General features: G+C 32.6%; 1 protein-coding gene across 1 annotated transcript in view; it reads right to left on the reverse strand.

Annotated features, from left to right (window-relative positions):
* Window positions 1–3,148, reverse strand: part of LOC127791905 (uncharacterized) — a 41,458-nt gene extending 38,310 nt beyond the window's left edge. The window contains exon 1 of the mRNA XM_052322079.1: window positions 3,053–3,148. Within this exon, the coding sequence (XP_052178039.1) occupies window positions 3,053–3,130 (78 nt within the window). The 5' untranslated portion in view covers window positions 3,131–3,148. The remainder of the gene's footprint in view (window positions 1–3,052) is intronic.
* Between the last annotated feature and the right edge of the window lie 10,807 nt (window positions 3,149–13,955).

The raw sequence follows: 13,955 nt of genomic DNA on the forward strand, positions 1-13,955 counted from the left end.
TTCCCTTCCTCGAACAACGGGTCAAGCCCTTGGCTACCTATATCTCCTCCGATGACTCCTCGTTTTTTCGTCTCATCGAGTCCTACCGACTATTTGTTGAGATTCCCCTACATACAAATTCAATTGTTGTAGTCTAGCAACAATAGCAATACTAAGAAAACTTGAAAGGATCAAAAGTTTTCATTTACTTTTTAAATTTTTTGATAGAATGTGAGAATCTTTTATTAGTGAGAAAAAGAAAAAATACTTTGCATAGAGTTGAGAGAAATCCATTTATAACTTTGATTGGCCTTTCAAACATGAAATCAATTGATTCCATATTTCATGATAAGTAAAATTCCAAACTCATATAAAACTTATCAAATCTTAACAATTTTTAAAATTTATAAAAAAAAAAAAATCATGAATTTTTTATGAATTAATTAACAATCTTATATAAAACTTACGATTTACTAAACAAAAGTTAAAAGAGGAAAAAAAAAAAGGACAAATACATTAGTATGGATTCAAATTAACATAGGCCTTGGGAATTTGGCGAAAAAAAAAAGTACTCAAATAAAAAATATAATTAATATAGATGAACATGCGAACCCATATCTGTGTTGCGAACCTAGGCAATGAACTCATTACCCATCACGAAACCATTGGCCATAGACAAATAGAAGAACAAGAGAAGGGGAGAAAGCTTACCAACAGAAGAGAGGGGTGTGTTAGGATTTAGGATAAAAAACAAAGTAGGATCAAACCATCATACACATAAATAAGCACATAATTTTAATATGAAAAACCTAAATTGAGAAAAACAATGGACAAAAAAAAATATCATTATGATGATATTACTATTATAATAGTGATATAACTACAATAATTCAAAGGTATTAGATATTTATTTATAAATTTACCACTCATCTATAGATATATACAAAAATAATAATTAACTTATATAAATCTATATTCTAATCTATGACTTTTTATTTTGTAAGACCAATTTATGGACTTTCCACATTTTTTGCTTATTCAAGTCTTACATTTTCAAATCTTTTATTCTTGTCTATATTATCAATTAAAAGAAATTTACTTTCTAAAGTCAAATATACAAATTTAATTAATAATTTTATATCTCAAAAAATAAGTAAAATAAATTTTAAATAATTTTTAATATTTATTTATATTATTAAAAAATCACCAAAATAACTCTTACTAAATCACAAAATATTCTTAAGCTACCTGACTACTGTCCATCAGTGCTGGGTCCAGTACTTAGAAACACAATAAGAAGATGATGATGATGATGTGTGTGTGTGTGTGTGTGTGTGTGTGTGTGTGTGTGTGTGTGTGTGTGTGTGTGTGTGTGTGTGTGTGTGTGTGTGTGTGTGTGTGTGTGTGTGTGTGTGTGTGTGAAGTGGTGAATGTGGTGGATAAATTAATATAAAAATTGAATTATTGAATCATCTAACACATTTTTAAATTTTACTTGGGGACTAAGTATTGAATAGGGATTTTAACCTTTTGTAAAGTTAAAATAGTATAATAAATTAATAATGTGTATTTTATTCTCTTGTATTTTAATATAAGGGGCTCGATTGAAAAGTTCCCTATTTTTCACTTGCTTGGCTGAGAGATGGCATCCTTAATTCCTCAAAAACAAATTAATTGGACTCAATATATTTATGTATGTGATTTTCATTATATATGAAGACGTGGCTCTTGTCCTTATTTAAGTTAGAATGTTAAAAAATAATCTCCACAGTACTCTTTCTTCCATTTTAATATTATCAGGAAAATACTACTTCTACAAATAATTGAGTTATCGAGAGGATAATCGACGGTGCCAGATAATAAAAATATCCTCAGTCAAATTGCATTGCCTCGTCGCTACAGTCTCTGGATGAAGTCCGATCTGGCTTCATGAACCCCGATCTTCTCTCATTCATAGTGACTTAATGATCGATGATGAAGTCTAAACGTGTCATTCTCGCTGGTATAAGTAACACAATTCATATTATTATTATTTTTAATTGTTTGAACAAATGTAGTCGCTTAACCAATTAAGAGTATTCTCCTGTAAGTACTTGAGTTGAGCTTTGGTAACATATTAAATTGGAGGAGCAATTACCAATCATTATGTTTTTGGTAATTGCGTTAATCCATGCAAAGTTACAAACCACGCAGGAAACTACAAATGAAAACGATCCATACTTACATGCAAGTGTCAATCGTAAAAAAAATTTTGAGAGTCAAATAAGTTGATAGACAGACTTAAAGAATGAGAACTAAAAGATTAAAATATTATCACTTACATTGCATTGCATTTTTTCTAATACAATATGAATGAGGATATTTTAATCTTTTAATTCTTATTTTATAAGTCTATCTATCAATTTGTCTTGTTTCGTAGAATAACTTGTCAATCGCGATTCTTGGTGGACTCTGTTCTGTCCATCCATCTTTCCGGCACTTCAAACGAATCAAACTGGATAGTCCTCGGAACGGCACGGCCGCCGCCCACCAGATTGGTCTCCACGAAAGTAGTCTCCCCGACGGAGCGAGACTTCTTTGAGCCGTAAAAAGCATTGTTGGCTACTCGATAGTAAACCCTGTACTCGACGGCTATATCCGATGAACTCAGCTCGACATTCCGGGAACTCCCAATTTTGATGCTGAGAGTCGAAGTCATGGGCTTCGCGGCGTCCGAAAGCGACACCGGATAGCTTGGATAGCAGTCAAAATAAATGGGTCCGTGGCGGAGAGAAGCTTGAGCCACCGCCAGAAGGGACTGGCCAAATTTCAGGAGGCGACAGTCGCGGAGGCAGACGAGAACAGAGCAGTCCAAGCCGGCGGCGGTGAGAGGCTTCACGGCGACTTGGACAAGGCCGAAATGAAGGAACTCGTACTTGGTCATGTGATGCCGAACGGCTTGCGTGTCGAGTAAGTGGAGCTCGACGTATTCGCCGCGGATCGGCACCGTCTTCTTGAGTTTATGGATCTCGTAGTCTGGATCTCGCCAGAAGCTGAAGAAGCTCTTTCTATGGTAAATGCTGTGAACAGGAACCTCTGGGGGACTCCATTTCCGGAGACGCTTCTCTAGTTCTTGATGCCGCTGCTCTTCTCTTGCACTTGCAGTGTCCATCTAAGCTGGCTGATGATCTTAATTCCACAGAGAAAACAAGAACGATGATACACACACACACACATAAATATATATACATCTGTGAACATTAATTAATATTCGGACTCCAAAACGGATTTGAGAGGCATCTGAATAAGAGATAAGGTTAATCATCATTGCATTAAAAAAAAGTAGTCCTGTTGTTTACTTTGAGAGGCGGAATTAAAAAAAGTAGGGTTAATCATCATTGAATTACAATATAACATTTTCAACTTTACTTTGGGGACTAAGCTTGATAGTCCTGTTGTTTAAATATAATAATAAAATTAAAATATTAAAAAATATTATTTTCATATAAGTTTTATAAAAAAAAAATAATTAAAGGATACAAGATATTAATAAGTTTTAGTGACGGAATTATTCTGTTGCTAATTAGCGATGGAATTAACAACGGGAGACCGATCACTAAATTTGGAGATAGATTTAGCGACGGGCTAACTTGTCGATAAAAATGAAAAAATAAATAAAATTTCAAATTTAAATTTTAGTGACAGAAAAATCATAGCTAAAAATCAAAAAAGTAAAATATAAACTTTAAATTTTAGCAATGGGCTAACCCGTCACCAAGAAGAAAACAAATAAAATTTAAATTTTAAAGACTGGCAAACTCGTAGCTAAAAAGAAAAAAATTAAATATAAACTTTAAATTTTAGCAGCGACGGGTTAGCCAGTCGCTAAAAAGAAAACAAATAAAATTTAAATTCAAGCCACGAGCAAACCCCTTGTTAAAAAGAAAAAAATAATAATTTTTAGCCATAGGACGAACCCCTCGCTAAAAAGAAAACAAATATTAAATTTAAATTTTGGCGACGGGACGATCACGTCGATAAAACGAAAAAAAATAAATTTTAAATTTTAATGACAGGCAAACACATCGCTAAATAGAAAAAAATAAATTTTAAATTTTAGCGATGGAATAATCCGTCGCTAAAAGGAAAAAAATAAATTTCAAATTTTAGCGTCGGGAAGACCCTGTCGTTGAAAAGAAAAATAAATAAATAAAATTTAAAATTAAAATTTTAATGTAGTTTATATTTAAATTAAAAAAAATCATAATTTATATTTAATGTGAAATTCATACTTTAATTTCATATTTTAGCAACTAAATTTATATTTTTGACTCAATTTAATCAAATATACTTTATTTTTTTATGATAACTTAATTTTTTTATTATTTTGATTACATCTATAAACTTGTATTTATCTTTAATTTTTAATTTTTTTTATTACATTTATATTTGATTACATCAAAGTAAATGGGTTAAATTGATTAAAAAATAAAGATATAAAAATTAAATTAACTTAAAAATACAAATAAAGAAATGTAATTAAATAACAAAAAATTTAAGTGACTTTACAAAAAAAAGCGTAAAAGTACATAATTGAATAATATGTTGTCCTTTATGGATACCCATATTTTTAATTTATTCCTTCTTTTTTATTTTAAATTTATCAATTAACTCAATTAATTTAATTTAATTCATATAATTTATTTTTTAATTAATTAATTTAATTCACTTAATTAGTTTAAAAAATTTTAAACTATGAGCTTCCCCACATAGTTTTCATAGTTAAATGTAAAATTTATAAAAATTCCAATTAACTTCAAAATAAGAACAAAATTTTTTGTTGCTAATATAATAATTTATAAATTTCTATTTGAATTAGTAATGAAATAAAATTAATAAATATTAAAATTAATATTCATTAAATAAGTTTAGAAAATTTTGGAGTGTAAATTTAATATTGAAAAGTTTAGAAGAAATACTATAAATATATTTTATGCAAATTCATAATCAATGAGTCTTCCAGATTAGTTGGTTTACGCGCGTGACTTTTTCCCTGGTGGTTAGGGTTTCGATTCAAGGGGCAAGCATTGCGGCCATGTGGCGTGCGTGGTTAGGGTTTCGATTCAAGGGGCAAGCATTGCGGCCATGTGGCGTGCGTGCTGGGGCTGACCATCTTGTAGCCAGGGCCAAAGGTTGGGGTTTCAATTCAAGGGGCAAGCAACTGAAGGATTATTGCTGGGAAATAATACCAACGCGGCCACGTGGCGTGCGTGCGGGGGTTGGCCATCTTGTAGCCAGGGCCAAATTTAGCGACGGGAAACCCATTGCTAAATTTTAGCGATGCGAAGTTTAAGGTTACGTAGGATTTTTTGTAGTATATTTTTGTGTAAATATTTTAATATTTAAGTCGCATTCTTGTATTTAAAAGAGATAATAAAACTTTTTTATTGATAAAAATAATTTATTTTTAATGAATGAATATCTATTTATTTATAATTGAATTAGAAATTTGTGATAAGCATACGCAATATTTTAAAATTGAGTAGAATTTAAACTCTTGTAGATATTCCTTATGCTCTGTAAGATTAATTATCGACCAGATTTACTCAAAATTTTTCTTCAAGTTTCCCATTAAGTTTATTAATTGGGTCATAATTTATGTCACATCAAAAAGAGTTTTAGATTTGTATTATTGAAATAATAGAATAATAATATTATAACTAATACTTTGAAAAAAATTCCAAAGAGATTAATTAAAGGTAGGTCTTTGGCTTCGGGCTTATCTTCAACAATAGTTATTTATTGAAAGATTTTTGTTTTGGTCAAAAGCATATTAAATTATCTATGCATTTGGAGTCCTGTGAGTCTCTTTTTAGGTTTTCGAGACGTGGGTCTCGACTATAATATATAACAAATAATATTACATTTCACCCTCAAAAAAAATCTAAAATACTATAGATATCAATGTAGATCAATATAAACTAGTTTAAGACTTTTTTATCATTGTTGTGTTGTTAAATCACGATTATTTTTATTTAACAAACCATATTTGATTAAAGTGTGTTCCCCATTTCTTTTTAAAACAATAAGGTACTTTAATCAACTCCTTTAGTGGGATTCATTATTTTTAAAAATAAATACACAATTTTGACTTAACTTTTAAAACGTACTTTTATATGAAAAAATAGTATTAGTATTAATACATATATACCCCTTAAACTCAACTCTATTACTAGGGTTTGCATTACTAACTTTTTTGTAATACCCCATATTCGTATGAGGTTGCCACGTAATTTTGATGAGTTTAGAATACCAAAAAAATTGGTTTAATAGCAGTTATAAGTACCGAATTGACTGTAGAAAGTGTCTCGCAGTAGAATTATCTAAGAAAAATGATATGGTTTCGACGAGCGTCTCGAGATAGGATTTATGGTATCGAAAGAAATCGGATAGGGAACAGTTTTTGGTACAGCTAAAATGCAGCTGCCATTTAGGTTGTAAAACCAAATCGTTATAGGAGACTCCCAAAAAATCAACGGAACCCTAGGGGGGCTCCGGTTTTACGTAAGGATCAACCATTCAGTGGTTTCGGGATCAATTGATGACCCAGTGAGGACACTGGGGCAAAATCGTCCAAATCAAGTAATTTTAAAGTTATTAATTTTGGATTTTTAGTATTGAAATGCAAATTACTTTAAGATTTAAGGGCATAGTTGCAATTAAGGAATTGCACAAGTGTAATAGGGATAAAATTTGGGATTTAATATGTAATTTTTCTTAGATTAAAGTGTAAAATATAATTTATATATACATATATATACGCATGTGCGCGTGGCCAGCTTCTGTGAAGCTTTAATGGCCGAGATATTGGCTGCAAAATAGGGAAATTGTGGCAGAGAGATTTGAAGGAATAGCAGCAAGATTTGCGGGGATTTTTTGATGTGCGTGATGGCTGGCAATAGGGAAAGATTTGCACCCAAGTGATGGCCATGGCAGGTTTGGGGCGCTAGCTGCCTATAAATAGAGAAGAAGTCGGAAGCAAATGGCAAGGAGCTCGAGCTTCGGTCGAGAGAGAGAGAGAGCAAGCAAGCAAGCAAACGAGTTGAAGCCATGAGAATGGCCAGAAGCAGCAAAGCCGCGACCATGGCAACCATGGCCGCAAGCTCCAGCTGCTGGGCAGCAAGGGAGTGATTGGGCAGCTCACAGAGGAGCTTCCAACAAGATGCAGCGACGACCTTCGAGCTCGGATGAGGCCGTGAGGCGGTTGGGAGAAGTTAGCACGGCCATGGCCGCAACCAGCTGCAGCAGGGCCGCAACCAGTGGCGGTGCGGTGATGCTGGGCAGTGCGTGTGTGCATGCGGGTGAGGCCGGAGGCCGGTGCAATGGCCAGCAGAGGCCCAGCGATGGCAGGCTGATGCCCTATTCGCGTGCAGGCGAAAGAGGAAGAAGAAGAGAGGGTGAATAAGAGAAGAGAAGAAAAAGAAAAGAAAAGGAAAAGAAAAAGAAAGAAAAAGAAGAAAATAGGGAAAATTCTCGGAAAAAATCCCGAAAAATAGGGTTTGGATATTTATTAATATTTTGGATATTTTGGACCAGAAAATGGTTCGAGCACGTGTTTCGAAATCAGGGCACGCATATCGAGGAAGCCGATGAAGCTAAGTTAAGGTAAGTAAAATTTCTTAGAAAATTTCAGAAATTTAGGAATATTATTTTATGAATTTTCATAGTGAAATATTTTAGAAATATTTAATCTGGATTTATTGAGGAAAAATAGGAAGAAATAGAGAAAAAATGATAGAAAATGTCAGAAATTATGAAAAAATAGGTTTTAATACTTTTTAAATAATTGTGGTGATTATGATGTTTTGAGGCTTAAGTTGAAGTGACTGGTGCGAATTTTGAGGTTGGCACGCAAATCGAGGTGATGCACGAATATCGAGGTAGCCCGATAAGCTTAAGAAGGTAAGTGGTACTTCTCAATTAAAGTTAATTTTATGAAAAATGCTTGATTTTTAAGTGAATTATATTCATCGAAAATGTTTTTATCATATTGACATACTCTGATATGTGCCCATCACGTAGACTACTACATACATGACATGACTATGAAATGCATAAATACACGTTGATATCATTGATCACTCGCATTGAGGCCGTAGGGAGTACGAACTAGCACTGCTACTTTACCAAGGGTGCACCCATACACCCCAGATTCGAAAAAGATGGCCGCAAAAATGGTAGGTAGCATGAGGGATGCAGTTGACACCTACGAGGAAAGACATTGCATACACACATGATATAGCATTATGTACCCTTACTTAGATGGTTCATCATCTAATTTGGATTTTTGCCCCTGGAATATTCAATCATTCCAGATGGAGATTGTAGCAGATTCAAGGATAAATGAGGCATAAAATGGCACTTAGCAGAGTACATGAAGAATGAAATGTATGTTATGTAGCTCATGTATTTAAGTTCTGCTACTTTAAATTCTGAACGTTTTGAGGAATGTTGATTTATATTCTTATGGTTAATGAAAATGTAAGAATTGATTTATGATCAATGTTAAAATATCAGGTTTTGATCATTGCTTCCGCATTTGATGTGTATAATGATTCTCTCTTGAGATTAATAGATGGGAATTCTGGGACGGATTCGAAAAATTGTGTGGTTTAGCTTTAGTGTTTGAAAGAAAAAAATTATTATCTTGAAATTGTCCCAAGTTAGAACGCGCCCGAAAAAACGAGGCGTTACATTTTTCACCACTTAAACCCACCCAAATAAAGGCATGGCAAAAAATCACATAAAACCTAAATGAGGGACAACATGAGTGGCTAAAATTTTCACCTTAAATTGTCTAGCATTTACCAGTGCACATCCAACCATTTAAGCAACCACCACAATGGTTATTAACAAAAAAAAAAAAAAAAGGAATTGATTTTCAGCCTTGTAATATATCTTCTTTGGCACGTCCATTCCCTATTAATAAAATGTCACATTTTTTATAATCCTCTTCCTTATTTGTATTATTTCAATAGCTAATAATATATCTAAAACCCTGTTAGTAACGCAGTATTAATCACATGAAGAGCAGATCACACTTCCCAGACTTTTACCATGAAATTCAACTTCAAAGAAGTTGCCAAACAATCTTGAGTACTTCACGGTTAACAAGATTTGCATGCCAATTTATAATCTTATCTTATACATAAGATTATACCACTCGCCAGGATCTATTTCGGGTTTCTCCTACTGCTGCTCCCCTCCAGACCAGCCATGGCTGACACCTGGGCCAACCCCAATTGAGCCGACGTCGCCTGGTACTTCCTCCTAGGGCTGGTAATGAGTCGAGCTACTCGTGAGCTGGCTCAAGACTCGACTCAAAAATTGGCTCAATAAGTTAGGTCCTGATACAAATGAGTTTAAGCTCAAATATTTGGCTCATTTAGTAAATGAGTCGAGTTTGAACTACCATTAACTCGACTCATTTGGTTCACGAGCCAGCTCGATATACATATATATATATTAATTTTATAAATTTATTAAATAAAAAAATTTATTACTTAATACTCAATAATATAAATATATACTTAATAATTTTATAAATATATTATTTAAATATATATATATATATAAAAGTAAGGTAATAGTCAATTTCAAGCCGAGCCGAGCCAGCTCGTAATCATCATCGAGCCGAGTTCGAGCTAAAAAAATCATCTCATATCGAGCCGAGCTATGAGCCAAGCTAAAATCAATCGAGCTGTGCTCGGGCTGGGCCTAGCTCGGCTTATTACCAACCCTACTTCCTCCCATGCATGAACTTCCTTTAGCTAGGGACTCCGGCCCGCCCCATCTCCGGCCTGCTACGACCAGCTGGGAGGGCTCAACAACATATAGTCGAGCGTCGAGCGTCGAGCGTCGAGCGTCGAGCGAGAGAAAGGCTCGGCCAGGATTTGTCGGTGTGTCGGCGATTTGGTGCAGGAAACCGACGAGATACTTATCCCCCGCGACGAAGCTCTTTCCGGTGAGTGTGGAGTTTGCCGCAATTTCCCCCCTTCGTCGGCTTGTCCCAATTATTAGTAATTAAATAGCCGTGAAAAGGACTGTATAGTTAGACCGAGACAAATGAAAATGAAGACAAGCCTCAAGACTATTTGCAATCGCAAATAGTCAAAATCTTAAAAGGTGGTGCTTTCTTTGTGTTTTAATTTTGAGTTTTAAGTTTTGAATTTATTTTGAGTTTTGTGTTTTAAATGTTTATTTTAAAATTTTTGAAAATGCTTTTTTTTTTTTTTTTGCAATCGCAAATAGTCAAAATCTTAAGGTGGTGCTTTCTTTGTATTTTAGTTTTAAGTTTTAAGTTTTGAATTTATTTTGAGTTTTGTGTTTTAAGTGTTTGTTTTAAAATTTTTGAAAACACTTTTTTTTTTTTGTCATTCTGAGAAACTGTTTTTCAAAACTGAAAAATAGAAAACGTGTTTAAGATTTTGAAAAAAAATTATTTCATGATATTTTATTCAAAAAATTTGATTATTATTTAAATTAGAATAGTTTAATGCTAGCATATTATTAAATAATATATATATTGCAGAAAATCTTACAATATTTTTTTCTCTATTACAAAAAAAATACAAACAAGAAATAAACCAACTTTGGTAAAAATTAGTAAATAGAGAAATAAAAATTAAAGATAAACTCAATGAAAATGAGAAAATGTGATTGTTCATGATAAATAATATTACATCAAACAGTTCAATAGCAAATGGACTACAATTATAAGTTTAAATAGTTATGATATAAATCAAAACAGTTCAAATACTAAACAATAAAATAAATCTACATAATCATGTACAACTCCTTGAATAGTCATTCCACATTTGTGTAGCAATTTGATTCCTGACTTGTCCCATTTGAGTTGTTTGACTAGTATCAAATTGTATGACTTCTTAATCTTGACTTGACTCCGGCATATCTCGAAATACCATATTCTCTGATGAAAACTCAGTGAACAAGCTATCTAAAGCATGTTTCTGGAAAATATAGTTATGTATTGCACAACATGCAGTAGGGATTTATCTTTGTCTACTAAGTGGATAATTGGTAATTTATTTTAAAATAGGAAATCTTGTCTTTAAAACTCCAATGCAACGTTCAATAATATTACAACACAAGAAGTGTCTATAATTGAACACTTCTTCATTTCCACGCGATCTTCCTCGTCCAACATAATCACACAAATGATATCTTCGTTCTCCATAAGGGACAAGAAAATCAGGCATGTTTGGATAGCCAAAATCAACAAGGTAAAATTGATCTGTAAAAATATATATATATGACGTAAAGACTGTAATATTATAAAAATATTTGACAAATCATTTGAAATATTAGAATATACCTCATGTGGCATTGGAAAGTTGTTTGAGGTTCTTATGACTACATCAATGAATACTCACGAATCATTAATTTTTCTTCCACAGAAAGATGTTTGTCTCGATGCAAGTGCTCAAGTTGCAACATGTGTTCCATCTATTGTGCCTATGCAATCCTTAAAGTAAGGAAATTTGTGCAAAATCCTCTCATGTGGCACATTTTAATGTGTCGGATAGATTATCTCTATACCAAGTGAACAAACAGCCCGTAATACTCGTTTAAACCATTTGTGTATCGTGTTGTTGAAATACTAAAACCTATCACCAATAATATTGTATCGTGTAGTGTGCCCTATAATCATCAGAAACATAGCAACGCCTTCCTCAACACTCACTTTTTTTCCCATCTTTCAACAACTGCTTCTATTTTAAAGTATCACAAAAATTCATGAACACGTGTTTTTATATATGAAAATTACGATAACACACGTTTGGATGTCTATTCAAAATCTCTAGAATGTATATTTTCCCCGTAAGTAATGATGTTCTAGAAGGTACCCTACTGATGACACTACTTTTGTTGGCAACAAAGCAATTAAGCATCATTAAATCTCCAAAATTTGCTACAAAATCATTCATAAATAAAAAATCATCATCAGTCGAATCATTGGTATGCATATTACCAACCACATTTGATTCAATTGACATCCTACACATAAATATATTCATAATCATCATCAGTAGTCATATCATTCATCATTTATTATAAATAATGTGAAGAAATAATTAGTCAACCCATTGATTAAAATAAAACAAGCATTCAATTCAAAATAAATTCAACATCAAGTTGTTCCACTTGGAACCCAATTCTACAACCATCAATATCAAACTATGAAAATAAAATAGTACTTGAAGCTAATGTAAGAAAACATAGTACTTCGAGCTACAACATCACCAATGAAAATAACACGTTATTAAAAAATACGCAATCAACCAACTAAATCAAAGAAGTTTTAAGATAGGTCTTCTCCTAATTTCTGGTAGCTTCACAAATGACACTCTAAAATCTAGATTCTTAAAAGCCTTTATCGCTTTCATATAAAGCTCATTAGACACTTCTTCCATATTGTTCAAGATGTCCAAGCAAACCATATCTGAATAAGGATCTAGACTAGTAGCTTCACTATCTAATTGATTACATGATTTTCCTTGGAGATTTGACAAGCTTTTCTTTTAGGTAAAGTGTCCTAAGTTTAGTTTCTTCGTTCCTCATACTAACTATAGGTGATTACTGCACCATGCAAGCCTCGAGTTTATCACTTTTACTAATCTAAGGTTCTTTACGCGACGTTCGCTAGATTCACCAATTTCTTCAGGCCAACAAGTATTTGTAACTTCATCATCATTCTCCACACGTACATGAACTCTTCTATTCAAAAAATCTTCTAGCTGTCTTTCTTCCTCTGATGTTGGAGGAAGCTAAGTGGAAGCATTGCCTAATCCTCCACTAGTTGTGGTCTCGCTAAATATCTCTCCAAGAGTTTCATAGTGCTTACATCCTTCTTTCTTGAATATTTTGTACTCGGTCTTGTTAATCTACAATAGTAAAAATAAAACACATTATCATCTTGTATAGCAAAAAAGGGTGAGATTGATATGATAAAAAATTATGGTGAAAATATTCTTTAATAAAGATATATACTGTATAAAAGTGTTGTCAAACTTCCTCTGAAGCATTAATTTTGTTGGTATTTGGATCCCATATAACACTTATATGTCCTAAAAGTTCAGAGAACAAGCGATGTACCTTACATAAATGGTTCCACTTCCCCTTTAATCTATCTATGCCTAATCCATTTTTGTGATAGCAATCATGGCTTGATTGATCTTACAACATTCGTCTTTCATGAATGTAGAACATTGCAATATCCCTGATTTCACATTCTTGTAAAGAATTCTGATAAAAGCATGTTCATTCTCATTAGACCACGTTGGTTCCTTAGTCTTACCTCTGTGACCACCCTTGTTCTATATTGAAGATAATTAAAAATATGAAGGCAACATGAAAAATACAGTCCAACATACCAAAATATACTCCACACAACATGAAAACTAATTCAAGATCATAATTTGATAGGCCCACCCTCGGGCTAAGGAAAAGAAAAGGAAAACAAAAATAAACACAAGAAAAGAAAAATGCAACACTAATAGAAAAAGGTAAATCTATATATATATATATATTATAACAAAACAGCCGTCAAAATTTTTCCCGCCCATTTCCAGTTACTATTTTGATATTTTATTATATTTTTTAATTTTTTTTGTTTACTCGAAATAGAATTTTTATAGGTCATTAATTAAGTCTAGATTTGTGAAAAACGTGTAGTTCTCGAAACATGTAAATGGTTTTTTTATGGTTGAATAGTATTTGAAGAATGTGTAAGCATGCTGGTATATGAAGAGACAAGATCTAATCTATATTATTAATTTTTAAATATTAACATAAAATTTTAATTGAAATAAATTACAGAAAAATGAGACTTTTTTAAATCGGGATAAATCTTGAGATATCAGGTAATACCGCCGAATACCGACTGCCAAGTAAATTTTTTATTTTATTTTATTTTA

Source organism: Diospyros lotus, chromosome 15, assembly GCF_014633365.1.
Source record: "Diospyros lotus cultivar Yz01 chromosome 15, ASM1463336v1, whole genome shotgun sequence".
NCBI lineage: Eukaryota > Viridiplantae > Streptophyta > Magnoliopsida > Ericales > Ebenaceae > Diospyros > Diospyros lotus.